The sequence below is a fragment of the Colobus angolensis genome, unplaced genomic scaffold, assembly GCF_000951035.1.
Source record: "Colobus angolensis palliatus isolate OR3802 unplaced genomic scaffold, Cang.pa_1.0 Scaffold76, whole genome shotgun sequence".
NCBI lineage: Eukaryota > Metazoa > Chordata > Mammalia > Primates > Cercopithecidae > Colobus > Colobus angolensis.
Window position 1 is genome coordinate 2,227,227 of NW_012121376.1, and position 19,483 is coordinate 2,246,709.

Sequence of the window (19,483 nt, forward strand, 5' to 3'; positions counted from 1 at the left end):
CCCCGGACACCCCTGCACGGTGAGACCCCGGACACCCCTGCACGGTCAGGCCCCGGACACCCCTGCACGGTCAGGCCCCGGACACCCCTGCACGGTGAGATCCTGGACACCGAGTGCTCTGCCTCGCTTGCCTTGTTGCGAGATCAGATTTACATTTCAGGCTCCCCTGTGGCAACTCTCCAGAGCCTGGACTGCCGGAGACCGCTGCCCCTCCCACACCTTCCCACCAGGGGCCTCGTGTCTCTCGTGTTTGCTGCTGCTTCACTTTACATCTTCGCCAGAAGCCAGCAGGACAGCTTCTGAAGCAGACAGGCTCTGGAGCAAATGGACCATGTATGCTGGCAAGGAGGACCTGAGCGCCCATCAAACACCATTGAAGGGCAACACTGCCATCGCCAACTGGAGCAAGTCCCGCTCTTCGGAAGGGAGGGAAACGTCACAGGCTGGGCTGGGCACAAAAATCAGGCTTTGGAGCTCTCCTGGCTCCCGTCACAGCCAGGTCAGCACAGAGGCCCAGGCACGGCTGCTGAGAGACCCAGCCCTCAAGGCAGGCGGCACTCCACCCGCGGCGGAGAGGTTCAGGAGGGCCTGAGTCACCACGACCAGGATGGCAGGGAAGGCCCCGGCTCTCCTCCTCCTCTCCCTTCCTCAAGAGTGGCCTACAGACAGGAGGCGAGGAGTTTTTTACCTTTTAAGGGTACACAGTAGGTGTCTATATTATGGGGCATATGAGCCATTTTGGTACAGGCACGCCAGGCGCAGCGAGCACATCAGGGTCAACCAGGCGTCCACCCCCTCGAGCACTGATCCTCGGGCTGGGATTTCAAACTGCTTGGAGAAACGCAGCCCCGTGCCAGTACTCCTGATGCCAGCGTCCTCAGCGATGCAATGTGGGTCCTGACTCAGCTCCCTGCACACCCCGCCCCCAAGGCGGGGCCCGACTTACACCGGATGCCATAGATGGTGAGCGGGTCCAGCTGCTTCTTCCCGTGCTTGCCCTGCCCCGAGAGGTTGGACACGGCCTGCACCTCGCGGTGAAAGAGGTAGTCCAGCAGCGTGAGCGCCATCTTCTCGGCTGTGCGGCAGTTGGTGCTGATGTGCAGCATGTCGGAGGGGATGATGGCGCAGCGCACCCGCATCTCGGGGTTGTTCTCGTCGCCCAGCCAGGTGCCATTGGGGTAATCCTCTGAAAAAGAGAAGACAGGGTCCTCAGATGGCCAAGGCTCACATAAGCTCACACTCAGGACAGCAGAGTGTTCTGCTCAGACACACCCAGGAAAGGTGCTCCGCACAGGGCTGGGCAGATCCCTCCTGACTTGCGATGCAGTCACCAAGAGCGCTGGAGCCTCCGACTGCTGCCCAAGAAAGAACTGACGAGGAACAGAAACGATCCCACCACTCCCAGAAGTGGCCGAGGTGTCCTTCCATCCATTTCACATGGATGAATGTGGCAGGCAGGCCGTGTCCTGGCAATCCTCCTTGCTCTGCACTGAAGGCCGGCCCCTCAGAGCTCAGCCCACCCTGCTAACTCCGTGAAGCAAGCAGATCGCAGTGCACCTAGCGCCCCCGCATCTGAACCTCCCGGGATGGCCCTGCCTGCTGCTCGCAGAAGGCTGGTGGGTGTGTGTCCAGCAGCAGGAGCCTCTGCAGCGCCCAGGGGGAGCACAGGCCCAAGTCCGTCCTCAGGTCTAGAAGAGCTGACATCAAACAAGCTCTGGTCTCAAACACCAGGTTCTCTTCACAGCCCCAGCAGAGTAAAAAGCTTTAAAAAAATAAAAATGTCAATGTTTGCCCACATCTGGAAAGAGACCACTTGGCACATCTGTCTCTGGGACAACGGAGAGCCAATGCTCCTTCCTGTGTTTAGAGGACTCTGCACTGAGAAGAGGCTGTTGGGCCCTCACCATGGTCCAAAGAGCCGAGCACGTTCTACCACTCCCTCTGCGCTGTTGAGGGTCGGCCTGGCCCGGCGTGAGAAAATGGCTCTGTGTGGGACACGTGGAGCTCCAAGGGGCTCTGCACTCCTCCCCGTAGAGTTCCGGCCACCACAGTGTTCTGGGCCACCGCCCTTTCATGCTCTGTGCGCCTCATGCCTCCCCGCTGGGCAGCTCCGCAGAGAATCTGGGGTCTGTGCACCGCACCTGCTCTGACCTCCTGCCCAGAGCACTGGAATTCCTTCCCCTTTTGTAGCCAAATTTCCTTCCCTGCCACAGACGTCCCTTAACCACGTGGAACACACCCCTTGTGATCTTGGGACCCCAAAGGTTACTAAAAACAGAAGGAGAAGCCAAGGCTGCGTCCGGAGGCAGGGCAAGGACACGAGAGCAGCAGGGCCAGGTGCCTGTGGGGCTGTGGGGCCTTGGGACCTGAGCGCCAACACAGTCACACACTCTGCTCATCCTGGACCCGGGACCCCAGAAATACCGATATCCTCGCACACAGGTGGTACCTGCCCCAGCCACCTGCAGAGTATTTGGAACCTTCCCTGGGGCCCCTCACACCTCACTGCCAGCCATGCTCTCCCACTGGCCAGCCACTCACACCAAGAAAGACGCAGAGGTAAGGGACTCCAGTGTCAGCAGCCGGCTTGCCGTCGCCCCCATGCACATGATGCCAGTCCTTGCCTCTGCACAGAGTGTAAGTCACAGCATGCCCCGGACGCCAGCATTCTCAGGGCAGTTAAAATGCAGTCGCCCAGACCAGCGCATTTAGGTGTGGGAATGCACCATGTTCTCCACTGCCAGTGAGGCCACAGCAAGGACCCGTGGACAGGCCCACGCTCCGCACGGAGTAGACAGGGTGGCCAGGCACCTGGAGTGGCCTGAGCTTGCCGGCAAAGCACACTCCTGTGGCGATGGAGTGGGACTTCCCACCTGCCTGCCCAGGCAGTGACGCCCGCCAGTCCCTCTAGACCTCTCTGCCTCCCTCCCTCCCAAGCATGGGCTCTCAGCTTCCTAGCTGACCCTTCACAAGTCACTGGTCTTCTCTGAACCACGGACTCCTTCTCTGTGTAACGGCGTCTCCGGGTTGTCCTCAGGTTGACCAAGTACAGTATGTGAAAGGCTTGGTGGCTTGTCAAACTCCCTGTTCAAAGCCTCCCCGTGTGACAGAAGAAAGCTCCACACAGGATCATAAATGGGAAAACTCACACTCCTGCTTGGAAGCTCAGCAGCTTCCCAAACAATCTCTTCCGACCCTGAAGTTGAACCAAAGTGAGGCTGCAAGAGTCTCCCCACCCCTGGCACGTCCTCCCCTGTGGAAGGGTGGAAACCTAAATACCTCCTACGAGAGGCCGGGACCTAGAAGGGACCCCACGCTATGCCAGAGTCTCCAAGGCCCAGGGCCAGGACCTAGGAGGGACGCCATGCTATGCCGGAGTCTCCAAGGCCCAGGGCCGGCTACAGTCATGCCACCCTGGGCATCGCTGCCTCAGAACGTCTGTGAGCTTTATTCTGAAATGTCCCAATATTGACTTTCCAGCTCCTACAAGGGCAGCCAGCCCTGCCTACCAGGCCAGGAAGCCTGGAACACAACCGAGAAGCCGGTGGCTGCCGGGTGCTCCCAGTGTGCACAGTTCCCTCCACGGGCAGCCTTTCCCATTCCCCGAAACATAAGATTTCCATGAAATATCAGAGCAGGGCTGGTCACCCTGTCCTCACAAACACACACTGTCACAGGCAGGGCAGTGTGGCTGGGCTCTTGGCTGTAGCTCAGGATAGAAAACAGCTAACTTTTGGAATTCAGGACAGAGATGAGTAAGAAGCATTGATGCTCAGAGGTGGTTCAGAAGTACAGGGATGCTGCTAGGAACACATGCTCAGATGTGCATTTTTTCAGAACATCTATCAGCCAGTCTCTATTATATTCCATCTGTATACGAGTATACGAGGAGCAAAATGGAAACACGTGACCTGAGACTAACGAACGGAGTCTCACGGCAGGGGCTGTGTAGAGGCCACAGTTAGAAAGCTAAGAGCATCCACCCTCCGGGTATTTTATCACTTTATCTAGGAATCCTTATGGGACACCCAAGTGCCTGGCACTGGGTCTAAAGTTTGGCATCTAGGCCCGTGCTCAGGGTCACAGGCCAATGCCATCGAACACAGCAGTGCAGGCCCTGGCCAGCAGCAGTCCAGTCAGGAAGCCATGGGGAGGAGAAGGGCGGCACACAGGGGGCGTGTGAGCCAAGGCAGCAGTGGTCCAGGCTCTGAGATCCGACGCCACACGCTGCTCACACCATGGCTACAGAGAGTCATGGACTCCATGGGACTGAAGATTTAAATGGGAATCTGCAGGGGAAACCCAAGATGTGGGAGGACGGCAGCCGAGGCAGCTCTGGAGCACTGGCGCCTGCACCACGCATTTCCCAGCGCCACGTGCTTCTCCCGCACGGATGGGAGGCCCCAGACACAGCTCCCTGCTCATGCTGACCTTTGACCATGCCACAGATTTCCTGGTCAGATCTAACCTAAGGGGCTGAATCCCTCCCTGTGTCCGTCCTTGTGAAGGGAGGATTTTTAAAAATGTTCTGCCTTGGGGCCTGGGCAAGGGGCAGAGATTTGCTTGTGGCCCCTGGTGGCTGGGAAGCAGAGGCTGCACAGGCCCAGCTGGTGAATGGGAACTGTCCCACTGCAAGGTCTCCCTGACTCCCACACCCGGGCTGGGCTCAAGCCAGGGTGACACCCTCAGATGCCATCCAGCGTGAACTGGGGCTGCAGGAATCAGCCTCGATCCCACACAGACGCTGTTCAACGTGGGCTCCCAGCCCGGGCCAGCCAGGCCTCCTGGCGGCGCCAGTCCAGAGCCCCAGGTAAAGGAGCACGAATGGAGGGAAAGCCGGTGAGGCCCTGGAGGAGCACCTGAGTACCTGAGTCCCTGCACAGCAGCCGCCCGGTAGCTCCTGGAGCGCGAGACCTCGGCCCTGCTCCTCCTGACTCCCAAGTGCCAGGGACAGTGGCCTGCAAGCAAACAGGGAGACAGGCAGGGGTACAGCTGACCTCAGACGAGAACAGGTGACCCCAAGCAGGGAAGGGGGAAGGAACCACCCAGGGGAAGAACTCCAAAGAACATTCCAGAGTGGGGAGCAGCACCGACCCAGGCCAGGAGAGGCCACGTGCCCCAGGAAGGTAAGATAACCAGCGTGGCCGGAGCAGGGAATGTAGGGCAGAGAAGGGACACGGAAGGGTGGAGAACCAAGCAGGGCCCAGTCACCTAGGCAGCGAGCAGCATGGTCCAAGCTGAACTGGCATGGACAGAGGGCACTGGCAAAGGGATAGGCAGAGGGTATGAGCTGAGGGGGCACAGGCAGAGGGCACAAGCTGAGGAGGCACAGGCAGAGGGTATGGGCAGAGGGAGCACGGACAGAGGGGATGGGCAGAGGGAGCATGGGCAGAGGGGACGGGCAGAGAACACGAGCTGAGTGGGCACGGGCAGAGGGCACAGGCAGAGGGCACGGGCAGAGGGCACAGGCAGCTGATTACAGGGCTGCTCAGTAATCCAAGAACGGCCAAGGACCTGGGGTCAGTAGGGCTCACAATGAGACCCACTGTCTTTAAACTTCCCAGCGTTCCTAGCACTGAGGTTCATTTAACGGGAACTCTGGGTAGATGAGGGTGGTCTCCAGCGACACCAAGCATCTCCGGACTTAGGACCTGGAGATCCCAAGCACAGGACCCGAGGCAGGCAGCAGGAAGGGCAGCAGCATCCTATGTCATTGGCCTCCCCAACCATCACCCACCCACACCAGGACGTGGGCCATGCAGGGCCAGTGCGAGGACCGTGTGGGGACAGTAGGCAGGGGCTCTCAGCTGTAGCCACCAAGCTGCTAAAGATCCTGAAGCCTCTCTCAGGAATTGACAGTGCTGAAACACACTTAGCTGAGCTCTCACTGAAACGCACTTAGCTGAGCTCTCTGTGGTGAGATAATATTTTTAAAGTAAACACTGGACAAGAGTTCAGAGTTGTTTTTCAAGCAGTGAGTCGAAATCATGTCAAAGTGTCACTGAGACCCTCCAGGAGGGATGACGTGGGCTCTCCATGCCCAGACCGAGAATGTCCCTGACTTAGGGGGGCAGCTGGCTCCTGGAGGGGCTGCCACCTGCCACCTCCGTCCTCCCCAGGCTCCCACCTCAAGGCAACGTGGGGGCAGCCGCTGAGCTCATCCTCTCGCAGGCTCAGGCCCCACCGAGGGCTGGTGTGCAAACGTCCAGACCCAGTGCACCCAAGGATGGCTGCGCCCTCCATCCCACACAGAGCTGCCCCAGCTCTGGGTGGCTCCTCCTGCACTGCAGGTCACAATGAGCCCTCCCTCCACAACCACTGGTCTCGTCCAGGCCTCAACACTTCTTCCTGACCTTTTTTCAGCACTGCAGAAGACTCTGACTCTAGACTCTGCCTCCACCAGAGTTACCCAAAGGCCACCTGGCCAGTCCTCCCAGGAATCTCCCGCCTCGAGCATCCAGCAGGACCCAGCTTATGGCGGCCTGTGTTGGCGGCTCACAGCTCCACGCCCTGTGCTTCCTGCTCAGCACAGCCACATTATCAGTGCTGACCCACCCGTCTACTGGTTCGCATCCACACCTGTGTCCACGGATTTCCTACTGACAACATCACTCCCACTTCACTCCTCTAAGTGCTGGAGATTTTCAGGCATGTTCTCAGACCAGCAGCATCAGCAGTGACGGGGAACTTGCTGAAAATACTCATTCTCAGGCCCCACCAATCAGAGGCTGTGGGGTGGGCCCCATTTAGCAAGGAGGTTCTGAGGCAAGGGGGTTCTGACCTGTACGAGGAGGGCCCCGTGTGTAGAGAGCGAACATGAAGGATACCACTCCAGGCAGGCTTCCCACCTCCCGCACCAGGAGAACACAAAGGCCCGCTGAGCTCTGACGGGTGCAGGCAGCGGTCTAAGGACTAGGCAGGGGGCAGGCCCACGTCACATCGCACTGAGGGAGGGCCCGTCCTGTCAGGCAGGCTCCTGAATCCACACCTCCACCACTTCAGAGGGCTCATTTCCTCAGTCCTCACAGTAACGCCAGCAGCTGAGCCAGTCCACTATCCATCTTACAGGAGAAGTGCTCACACGTCTGCAGAAATGAATGACCCTGACAGAGGTCGCAGGCCAAGTGAGAGGCAGACTGGGAAAGGAGGCAAACGCTCTAGGCCATGAGAAGTCCCTGCCTGCTAATGACCAGTGATTCACACATTTCCAGTGTCTCTTCCTAGAAAGCTGCCGATCCTCAAAGACTCTGAGTTCAAATGATGCCTTTTCTGCATTGACATGGAAGGCACTGTCTCATATCTGCTTCCTGATATAGTCTGCTGGGTTACTGGACTTTTATATATCCAGAATGCCCTACTGGGGTAAAAAGGGAAACAAAACAATGATTTAAAAATCCCAGCCTGGAATCTGTACTGTCAAACCACAGTGAACAGTTATTAATTTACCCTTTTTTCTTAGGCAGTCTATAGAAAGGAATTAACCAATAATTGAAATAGTCTTTTTAAGATCCCTCTCTCTCCTACTTTCACTTGAAGGCTGACTTCCCAAGAGCAGATGAAACAATTCGATAAACGTTAGTCTGTGTGTTGTCCAAGACCGAAGCCCTAACTTCACACGAACACCCTGGGAAGTAGAGTTCCATGGTCATTTTTCAGGTGATGGCTCAGGATTCCTGTCCCTGGGATTCCACACGTTAGTCCCCTGTAGTCACAGAGGTGACAAATGCCGGATTTCCGTCTCCGGCAGGACAGTGAACAAATCAGAAGGCCATCCTTTACGAGCCACTGGGCTGCAGGGTTGTTCAAAGCCTTAGAGCGTGGTGTTAATTTCCACAACACAACCAACTCCACGTCAGTTCAGCTCAAGGTCAGCCTCACCATCTCCAGGTAAGTCTTCAGAGAACAGATTCATACTAGATATGCCATCCCTGCCAAAAATTAATTTTCAACTGGCTTTTGCAAAGGCTTACTCAAGCTGTTTATGAATTTCAAAAGCAACTCTGCATAATGGTTCCAAAAATGGATGACACAGAGCAAACCCCCGTAGACTTCAAACCTAAAGGCAGCCCAGGCTGCGTGGTGACACACATCACAGCTCAAAATGCTTCAGGAGCCAGGACACGATTAACGGTAACTGTCAATAATTCATCTCTCCTATCCAAGGTGGAGAGTAAGAATTCTATGTGGAACGCATGAGACATTTCATCTGTTGGGCTCCTCATCATTATTTGCCCCACAAGAAAATACAATGTGTTGGGGTATGCCAGGATCCTGGGGGATAGGGACACCCCACAAAGGTAAAGCCACATTTGTCCCAAACACGCCAACTCTGGCCATCTACTGGCTAGATGTCTACAACGTCACATATGGATGCTTCAAAAGAACCTCCATTCCCATCAGGTACTAGTGGATGCTTAATGAATATTTGGGATGGGAAAAGGGGAGCAGAAAGATCAAAAGGGGAGGGGAGGGGAAGAGAAAAGGTATCCTGAAAAGCAAAAAGGACAACTATGAAATCCAGGTGGGCTCCTGATAGGGTGGCCTCGCTCTAAAATCAGGGACTTTATGATTATGTGACACTGTATTTGAGAATTTTAGACATCTGTAACACTGACATTCCACAAACTACACATTACAGAGACTTCAGTTTAGAAATGGAACACTGTACCATTTTCTTTCAAAATGCTTTTTTGGTGTGGGCTGCTTTTATTTTGCTTTGTTTTTTTCTGAGTGGGCTGTTTTCCATCAACAATTCTATTGTAAAGATTTCGCCTATAATGCTTAAACATCTCTTAAAGTGAACAATAATTTAACCCTGAGTTAAAAGGATCCTGCGCCTCCGGGTCACGCAGAGAACCCGAGTCCAGCACCAGTTGGTGCCCGAGCTCTGGAGAGCTGAGCGCCTCTAGCGCCTGAGAAGTTTGCTGTCCAAGCGTCTGGTCTCACAGGGCAGGGATGGGAAGGGGGTCTTTCCGGGTGGAGGAGGGGGTGGGGAGGAGCCTGGGTGAACTCCTGACTGCTTGGCACCAACACGGTCATGGGTCAAGACTGCTCCCGACACCTCCATCCTGGGGCACAGGCTGTGCATCCAGAAACTCAACCCAAGCTGCTGAGACACCATCAACCCCACTCACTTACCCAGACTGCCCTTCTGGCCACTCTGTGGCACACAGAGCCATGACTGTTCTCTCACGCTGCTGTCTCCTGTTTCCCTTGGTTTTACTGTGGTCACTCATCTCTCTGCAGTCCTATTCTTATTAGCAATCACCTCAGGACTACCATGAAAAAGTTGTTGCCCTGTTACCTCACACATACAGCACTTATGTTGAAACCACATAAGATGAATTCTGTAAATAAATGTTTGAGGAATATTTGTAGCAAAATGTTCTTCTTTCCATGTGCACGGATGGCATCCCATGGACTGCAAGGTGTGTGAATCTGACCACACAGCAAAGCATGGCTACGTGGCTACACATTCTCTTTTCCACACACGTGCATGGCTGACGTTCCGTGGACAGCGAGGTCTGGGGATCTAACCACACAGCATGGCGTGCCAGCAGCAGCTGAAGGACGGCCGCAGCTGACAGCTCTCCCAGCTGCCCAACTCTCCCCGCTGTGCCTCACCAGCCTTCACCAGCATCGTCAAGGGCTACCATGTAAGTCACTCTACTGACTGGGAGGTCCATGGGACCAACTCCTGGCAATAATTCAATTAGAATTCAATGACAATCCTTCCCCACTGAAATTACGTACCTGACATTTTACATGTAGGATTAGTCCATTTTGTAGGAATTGGCAAATGCATACACAGCAGGAATTTAAACTCTTGATTAAGAACCCAACTAAATCCCTTAATGGACAAACAGATCCCACTCTAGGTCCATTTTAGCTCAACTTGTTTCTCTAACTCAGCTGGCAGCTTAGTCATTGAACAATGGGGCCCCACACATTTTCAAGTACAAAACAAAGCTATGAGCACACTAAGACCAAAACTACTGACAAAAGGCAAGCACAAGAACAAAGACACAGTCTACTGTTCCCTGCTTTCAACAGTCAGGAGCTACCGTCCTTATTCCAACGAGACACAGTCTACTGTTCCCTGCTTTCAATAGTCAGGAGCTACCGTCCTTATTCCAATGAGACACAGTCTACTGTTCCCTGCTTTCAACCTTTCAAGAGTCAGGAGCTACGGTCCTTCTTATTCCAATGAGACAGTCTACTGTTTCTCTGCTTTCAACAGTCAGGAGCTACGGTCCTTATTCCAATGAGACACAGTCTACTGTTCCCTGCTTTCAATAGTCAGGAGCTACCATCCTTATTCCAATGAGACACAGTCTACTGTTCCCTGCTTTCAACAGTCAGGAGCTACCGTTCCTTCTTATTCCAATGAGACACAGTCTACTGTTCCCTGCTTTCAACAGTCAGGAGCTACCGTCCTTATCCAATGAGACACAGTCTACTGTTCCCTGCTTTCAATAGTCAGGAGCTACCATCCTTATTCCAATGAGACACAGTCTACTGTTCCCTGCTTTCAACAGTCAGGAGCTACCGTCCTTATTCCAAAGAGACACAGTCTACTGTTCCCTGCTTTCAACAATCAGGAGCTACCGTCCTTATTCCAATGAGACACAGTCTACTGTTCCCTGCTTTCAATAGCTGGGAGTTACCGTCCTTCTTATTCCAGTGGAGTGTCTGTCATAACAAACAGCATTACCTAAGTGAAAAAAAACTAGAATAAAATGATATGGTATCTTTGCAGTATAATAAACTGGCTCCAAATTTGATATAAAACAGCATGTCAATTCACACAAGCCATTTGGAATTCTTAAGAAATAACCATTTTGAAATCTGTGGTTCTCTAAGACTTAAGGCACTTAAATACTTAAACGAGAAGCTAAGAACAATCTGTCTGCTGCGGCTCCTGTCTCTTATCAGAGCCTAAAACAACTAAACAGAAAGACAAGTGCACCCCCTTTTAGCACTTCCCATATTCCTAATGCTTTCCCTCGCAGAAACTCACTGATTCACCACCTGTCCAGGTGCTCTGGGACAGAGGGGCACAGGCAGGAAGCTGCTGGCCCCATTCTTGGCACATTTGCACCCCCACGGAAATGCTGAAGAGATGACATCACTACGGGTTGAGAGTCAATCTGACATCAGAGACATTAATGGACTGGCTATTTTTCCAACATTTACATAGACAGCAATCATTTAAAGATGACTTCCTCTGGGTGTCATTTTCACCAAGCCACTATGCCAAATAAGGCGGCTCAAGCAGATATTTTCATAACACCGACCCCACTGGGATAGACATTCCCAAGGACAGAGTCAGTGAAAGAGATTTATTACAAGAAATGTTTCCTCCTAATGGGATGAGAAAACAGAATGGCTCGGGATGATGACCTCCCCTTCAAAACAAAGTCAAGTTGAAGATGAGAAAAAGTTCTGCAATTCACCCCAATCCTAACAACCTGTGTTGTACAACAAAATTATGTTTGATGAGAACAATCAGTGGCAAAAACGGCTATAAAGTCTGCTCAGAGCCTTTGCTAAAGAAAAATGTCTTACACAAAACATCGAAAGAACTTAAACTCAGACACAAAGAAAATTTGTATTTTTCCTTATAGATACAGATTAATATTAAGCAGGCTCCAAATTTGGTATCTTCTCATAAGTTCATTTAGATTTTTTTTTGTTTTTATGACCCTGGACTCCCCAGAACTACCAAGTTGTTTTTTGTTTTTTTTTTTTGCCTCAGCTAACACAGTTTAAATCAAACAAACATCAGGCCTGAAAGGGGTGGCCAGATCTATGTGGGGATTTACACAAAACCCACATCGAAAAATAATTAAAACAATTAGTCTGTCGTTACTGCAATGTGATTTTCAATTTCCATGAAAATGAAATCAGGAGCACCCCTCCGTTCCTCAAATTCAATGTGTGAAAAACTCCATTGCCCTGACCCTGCAATTCCTACATACACAAAAACCTGCACATCAATGTTCACAGCAGCATTCCTGACAACAGCAGCATTCCTGACAACAGGAGCATTCCTGACAACAGCCAAAAAGTGCAAACAACCCAGATGTCCATCAACTGATGATGGATCAACAGAATATGGGCCATCCGTACCTCGGCATATCACGCAGTCATGAAAAGGAACAAATGCTGGGGCAAAAGCTACAAGGTAGGTGACGCTACAGGATTCCATTTAGAGTCAAGGTCCACAACAGGCACATCCACAAGGACAGAGATGAGTTGGGTGCCGGGACTGGAGGCTGGGAGAATGGAAAGTGACTGTTGATGGACACAGGGCTTCTTCTGGGGGTAATAAAAAATACTCTAGAATTAGTCTGAAGTGATGACTGTACAACCTTGTGAATATACTAAAAACCACTGAGATGTATGCTTTAAAATGGTCAATTTTATGGTATATAAATTAGATCTCAACTGGAAAAAAAAAAAAAAGATCAACTCAACCTCTCTTTCTCTCTTCCCGCCATTCTGCCATCTGAATCCTAGCAATCTGTATTAGAGGTAAAAGTCAATTTTGTGGAAAACATTGTTTTCAATGTTTCAGATAGGGTAATGAGTCTTCCTAACAGGAAAACCTTTGTTCAGTAGACAAATCAACATCGGGTTGCTAGGAAAAATCAACAACTCAGACACAGAAAAAGGAAAAACTGGAGCTCTTCCTAGTAAGTAAGGAAAACACATGCTTTACAACTCCACGCACAAAACTAAGTCTGTTTGGTTCTTTCTTTTCTCCTCACTGTAGTAACTGACAGTCTCTGGTCACTTACGGATGAAGGGCACACAGAGGCTCTCCAGGGAAGAGGGCTCTGAAAGGCACACTGGGCAGGCCAAGGGCCAGGCGGAAGGGCGCCTCAGAGCCCTGCAGGAGAGAAGCCCCCGCTAGGAGTCCAAGTAGGACAAAGAGGGTCACATCCTTCTAGATCTCAGAGGAAACGGGCAGTGCGTCATGGACCCCGTGGAAGCTGTGTCCTGCCTCTGCATCCTCTAGCCCAGCAATCTGCCTCTGAGAGCCCATGTCCAGACACGGATCCAAGAGACATGAAAAGACAGCAGGCCAATGCTAGTTTCAATAATGAAAGCTTACAGGGGGCCATCCCTGGAAAGCATCCAGACCTGATGAAATAAGCAAAACTGGCTAAAAGCGACTCTGTCCATCTGCACTAACATGGAAAGATTTCTACCGTGTAGGGGAAAGAAGTGAGTAATAAAATCTTATGAAATGTGCACAAAAAAAAAAAAAAAAAGGTTTACAGATCTCAGAATGGTGGAATCACAAGTTATTTTCCCTTTACTCTTCATTTTTATACTGTATTACTATTTTTTTTTGAGACGGAGTCTCTGTCACCCAGGCTGGAGTGCAGTGGTGCGATCTCAGCTCACTGTAACCTCTGCTACTCGGGTTTAAGCAATTCTCCCGCCTCAGCCTCCCAAGTAGCTGGGATTACAGGCACCTGTCACCATGCCCGACTAACTTTTGTAGTTTTAGTAGAGACGGGGTTTCACCATCTTGGCCAGGCTGGTCTTGAACTCCTGACCTCATGATCCACTTGCCTCAGTCTCCCAAAGTGCTGGGATTACACGCGTGAGCCACCGCGCTTGTCCTACACTGTATCATTTTTTTTTTTTTTTTTTTTTTTTTGAGACAGAGTTTTGCTGTATTACCCAGGCTGGAGTGTAATGGCACGATCTCAGCTCACTGCAACCTCCACTTCCCACAGGTTCAAGCGATTCTCCTGCCTCAGCCTCCCAAGTAGCTGGGATTACAGGCACTTGCCACCACACCTGGTTAATTTTGTATTTTCAGTAGAGACAGGGTTTCTCCATGTTGGTCAGGCTGGTCTTGAACTCCCGACTTCAGGTGATCCACCCGCCTCGGCCTCCCAAAGTGCTGGGATTACAGGCGTGAGCCACCGCGCACGGCCACTGTATCACTTTTTTAAAAAACAACTAAATTAATTTCTAAAAAGCAAAACAAACAAACAAAAATCCTACTGCTGCTCTGGCCAAGGAAAGAAGACGCCTGGGACGCACCTTCTGAGTTCAGCGTGATGAGGGTGACGTTGCTCCCAATGCTCTGGCTGCCCGCCTGTCCGCAGCTGGACACCGAGTCGCTGGCCTCCGAGCCGCTCTCCCCATCTTCATGGTGGCTGTCTTCTTGGCCCGGCACCTTCACCACAATGGTGTTCTGCCGACGCCCAGGCACAGCGCTGAACGGGAAAGAAACACACCAACCCAGTGTGGTAAGAGCCACAAGCAGCACGCCAAGGTCAGTGCTTTCCTTATCACAAAATCTAACTCTGCATGGACCAGTGGATCACACAGCCTTCCCATAGCGCTCTCTCTACCAAGATTAATAGCAACTCCATAGGAGAAAATGGTCCGGGGCTAAACGAAACTGTATAAAATAAAACTTAACCATTTAAAGAAACTATTTGTATCACAAAAGAAGTAAAATTGTAACTCACTGGGACTCAGGCCTAGTATGCTGCCTTCTGAGTTCAGCAGTCAACCTATGAAATGCTGGTAAGAGTCTTTTTTCAGGCGAGGTTAAAGGAAAGACTGAATCAGAAGACTGTGCCCAGAGGCCTGGGCCATTCGATCCATGCTGCTGCGCTTGCTGGAGATGGCTCCGCCTCTGCAAAGCAAGCAGCATCCCAAGTACGCCCACAGGCAAAACACCCTGAAGGGGCTTAAAAAACCCACCGAGATCCCATCGGAGCTGCCATCATCCCAAGGGCTGCTGATGTGGAAAGACAGAACACCGCTAGCAAAGCAGGGCGAGGCCAGCTCAAGTGCTCAAAAAAAAGATTTAGAGACTTACTACTTCCCTTTTTTAATGATCCTTTTAACATCCCCTACCGTGGACTGCTATGCACCAGAAGAGAAAGGACCACAATTTCTCTATTTGCAAAGTCAAAAAAAGGGGTGCTGAAAACACTGGCCACACCCAGAGGAGGCTGCACTCTGCACTTCCTGGCCTGGGTTCTCCAGAGCGCTGTCCATGCTGAACCTGATCTCAACACTGGCTATGTGCCCGGCTGACCTCAGCACAAAGCCCCCGAGGCACAGCTGACCCTGGTACCTCCTCACCACCCATCGCCAACTCCTCTCCCTTCACCCCGCGTATCAGACCTTCGTGACCACAGCTGCGGCCCTGGAGAACTGAGCTAAGACAATAGGAAAGGGGACGAAGCTGGAGGAGGAGCAATCCACAAAGGAGACTGAGAGAAAAAGCAAATAGAACTTTGTGAAGACACAGATGGGAAAGAAAAAGCAACAGCATCCTCAGGGGTTCACGCAGCCCTAAGGGGCACTCCTGGGGACAGCAGGGCCCGGATGGCAGCCAGAGGCGACTGCACAGCCTTCCCTCACACAGGGCAGGGATGGTGTCTCCTGTCCACTCCCACCTCTGACCCAAGCTCCGTTCAAAATGTCTCAAGAGAAAAAGGCATAAGAAAAAAGTCATAAACTCAACATGCCTGCACCACGTAGCAACCGTGGGAGAGGGTATCTGTTTGCCTGACACGCTCTGCACAGACAGACAGACGTGAGGACCACTGAGCTAGGTGGGAGGATGAATGCTTTCACTGACTGCTGTGAGGAGACAGAGCCAGCCCCCTCCACAACCCCAGCCAGCACGAGACACAGAAGTCCCCGGCGGCAGCTGCCCCCTGGTGTGGCTGGACTCAGCACTCAGCACCACCCAGCCTGCCCTCCCCGACCTCAGAGAGCTGGGGCGGTGCCTGCCAAGCTCAACCCTGTGACCACAGAGATGAAGTGCGTGCTGGACTGTGCCCTGGCTTGGGGACGTTGACTTATTCTCACGGGACTCCTCACAGTGGCAGGGAAAGGGGGGGTTGGTGCCGTGCTACTGACTTGCTAATGACATTTTCCAGGGAATCCGGTGCCCTGTTGCTCAAGGGGTCTTCCATCTTGGCTACAATGGCGTTCTGCCGATCATTGTTGAGTATTACTGTAGTCTGGGGGACGACGCTAGGGAACAAAAGAATCACAAAGAAAAAGAAGGCCTTAAAACAACAACATTCATGGTAAGAGCACATAAGAGTCATTCAACACAGTCCACTCCCAGGGACCCGCAGTGAGGGGAGGCCTAAGAGTCATTCACCCTAGTTCACTCCCAGGGACCCGTCCTGGTGGGGAGGAGCCCCAAACGCTAAGGAAGAACAAACTGGAGATGGGGTTTTTAACAGAGTGTAACTTTCCTAATTGTTGGTGTTCTGTCTGCACAACTGGATAGGCTCAGGACAGCTAGGCTGAGGATGCTGAACGTGTGACACAGAATAGACTGCGACTGCACCAGCTGTTATCACACTCAGTTAATAAAGCTTCTGGGGTGACACACTTGCATGAAAACCGGCTTGACATTTTCAGTCACTCCATCCCAAGTAATTCCTATGGGACAGATCTAACGTTCGTAACCATGTAAGTGCTGGTATCATTCCAAAATGGTAGCGCCCTAGAAAGAAAGGGGCAAACATCACATTGGATTGGGATGCAAGGACACACGTGCTGCCTCCAGGTTCTGCAGGAACATGTGTGAGCCACAACCAAAGGGCTCAAGGTTCTGCTTTGAAGGGAACAATTCTACCAAAGAACAAACCACGGCCCAGAAACCACCAAACCTGGTGCCACCCTGGAGGAAGCACTAGTGTGTTCAGACAGGCGGCAGCTAACACAGCTTCATCTCAAAGTGCAGACTCACCCACAGATTTCAACTGTGCATTTTGAAGCCTTAGCACTTTCTGGTCACAAGGGATATCTAAGGTACACTTTGTTGTGGAAAGGCGGGGAGAGAAAGAACTAGCACTTGAAATACAAAGTGGTTATCACCTGAGGATAAAACACCGTTCTTGAACTTCACTCTCCAAAAACCAACTTGGGAAGCCTGCCTTTCTGTGATTTGCACACCGGAAAATCCAGCCTAGTATCCCTGTAACTGTACCCACATTGAGTGCAAGCACAGCGCCATGCCATGGCCAAGTAAATCACAGGACCACCAGCTTTTTTCCTAAAATAAAGGTATAATCAACTGCATTTCATTCAAAAATACTACTTTTAAAATTCCTCTACTTGTTATTGGTGACACCTAAAGTTAACACAACAAAACCTGATAAATGACCTACAGATCGGGTATGAAAAGCAGCCCAGGTGGCTGCTGGCTTGGTCACCACAGTCACAGGCTGCGAAAGTCCTATACTCCTCAGAGATGTGGAACTGGAGAGGTTACCTGGCTTGCACGAGCTTGGTATGTTCCCCAAGTGGAGGCTATGGAACACTGGTGCCCCCGGGATCCTAGGCTCACAGCACGTGGGAAGGCTGGTGCTCCCGGGATCCTAGGCTCACAGCATGTGCGAAGGCTGGTACCCCCGGATCCTAGGCTCACAGCATGTGGGAAGGCTGGTGCTCCCGGGATCCTAGGCTCACAGCATGTCCACACACACATTCATTCTCCCTCTCCCCCCATGAGCAACTGAAGAAGGACAGTGCTGCTGAGTGGCCAACAGTCCCCTAATGACTATTCACAGTGGCCACTGGCACATTAACGGTCTGAGAAGAAAGTTTAACAGAGTAAAATGTATTCAGGCCACCATTTGGCAAGGTCATTTGACCAAATATACCTTTTTTCCCTTGAAGATCCTTATTAAGGTGAAGGAAATCATGTTCTAAGGCAACCAGCTCCCAGCTGGAATAATGTGCCCCTTGGGTGCCCCACAGCTTTCTGGGGCGCTCATGGATGCAGACAGCTCTCAGCAACGCAGTCTCCAGATCCCCACCTTCCAGAACGTCCTGTTTCCTAAAGTGGACTCTCTGTGAGCGAGCATCTCGATGTGTGTGTTCCCTTCCACGAAGCCCTTTTCCCACCTAAAAAACCACCTCTGCTCTGAGCACACTGGACGCACCATCCACCTAGGGCGCAGGCCCCAGGAGCCAGCACAGGGCCACCCGAACACTGGCACGCGCGTGACAAAACCAGCGCCTCGCCAGCTGACTACAAAGCCCTCGGTAAGTCAGCTGGGTTGCAATCCTTTGCTTTCAACAAAACAGATGGAGATCATCAAAAACAGTTTCTGAGGACGGACCACTGAGAGCCCTGGCACATAACTCAAGGAAGCTGAGGGCTCCTTCCTCTCCCACATATTGCTGGTGTGACCCGAGTTTCCCAGTACCCTAGAGCTACAAAAACCAAAAACAGCAGAACCAACGTGGAATCCTGTCTCGTCTAAGCAGTCAAACATAATCAATCATCCATCGATACAATAATTAACCAAAAGGCCCCATCTAACTACTCAAAAATATATTCCCAGTATTTTATTATCAAGAATTAGTTCTAAGTGGGTGACACAGTCACGCTGTTTTGTTCAACCATTGTAGTAGGAACTCAACCCAGAAGGGTGTTTTTTAGCCCTTAGGGCCTTATGGTTAGGAACACAAACTTTTTCAGCTTCGATTTACATCCCTGTTTTTGTTGCGCAGGCACGCGACAGCCACGCTAACAGGATGAAATTGTGAGGGAAATGAAATGGAAAGCAAAGTTCAAAGAACAGAAAGTGACAGAACATTCGACTGCCAAAAGCTTATGGGAGAGACGTTCAAAATGCATCATGATATTTACATTATAATGGAAAAATTAAAAAATAAAAATAAACCAGTTTTGTTTTTAATGATCAATACTATAATGTGCTGTAAAAGTAATTTATTTTAATGTTTTAAAAACGCCAGAAACTACATGCTTTCAACTAACGCAATTTAAATCAACCTCAAATTGCACAAAAGAATACATTTTTTTTAAAATTATGGAACAGTAAGGAGAATGAAGTCCCTAGCTAAGGACTGATGTGGAAAAAGTGCCACAACAATACTAAGCGACAAAAAACACAGGTAAGTACAGACGCGCATGTGTGTGCATCGAAATGTGTCTGTAAGGACAGTCAAGAAACTGAGAAGGAGGTCACTGAGCCTCATGAGACCGGCCCTGCAGCGTCTTCACAGCACAGACAGCAGCCCACACAGAGAAGCTATTAACCTGCTCACGGCCACACAGCCAGTGAATGGCAAAATCAGGTCTGAGGCCAAAGTCCTCCTGTGACAGAAGCTGACATTCCTAACCAAAACCACTCTGACCCACAGCCCTCAGCACCTTTCATCTGTTTTGCCATCTCCTTACTACACTTTAGTTTTCCACGTGGCCTCCCCTTGTACAGGGTCCTTCTGTTCATCCAGTGGTGTCTCCCAAAGTCCCTAGAAGAATGCACAGGACATGGCTGAAGACTGTTCGGGACACGGAGGAATTCAAGAGTGAGCTTCCCATTTGAGTAAAATGCCTCTCGATCCGCTGGCTCACATGCCGCTGCTCTGCATGCCAAAAGCAAAGACTGAGAATCCCGACCCAGAGCAGAACCCACCGGGCAGGATGCCAAAAGGCAGC

General features: G+C 51.4%; 1 protein-coding gene across 1 annotated transcript in view; it reads right to left on the reverse strand.

Annotated features, from left to right (window-relative positions):
• BANP (BTG3 associated nuclear protein) overlaps nucleotides 1-19,483 on the reverse strand; it is a 108,816-nt gene that overhangs the window by 62,159 nt on the left and 27,174 nt on the right. Inside the window, exons 5-7 of the mRNA XM_011928015.1 lie at nucleotides 15,913-16,029; nucleotides 14,068-14,243; nucleotides 947-1,186 (exon numbers count right to left, since the gene is read on the reverse strand). Coding sequence (XP_011783405.1) covers nucleotides 947-1,186; nucleotides 14,068-14,243; nucleotides 15,913-16,029 — 533 coding nt within the window. The remainder of the gene's footprint in view (nucleotides 1-946; nucleotides 1,187-14,067; nucleotides 14,244-15,912; nucleotides 16,030-19,483) is intronic.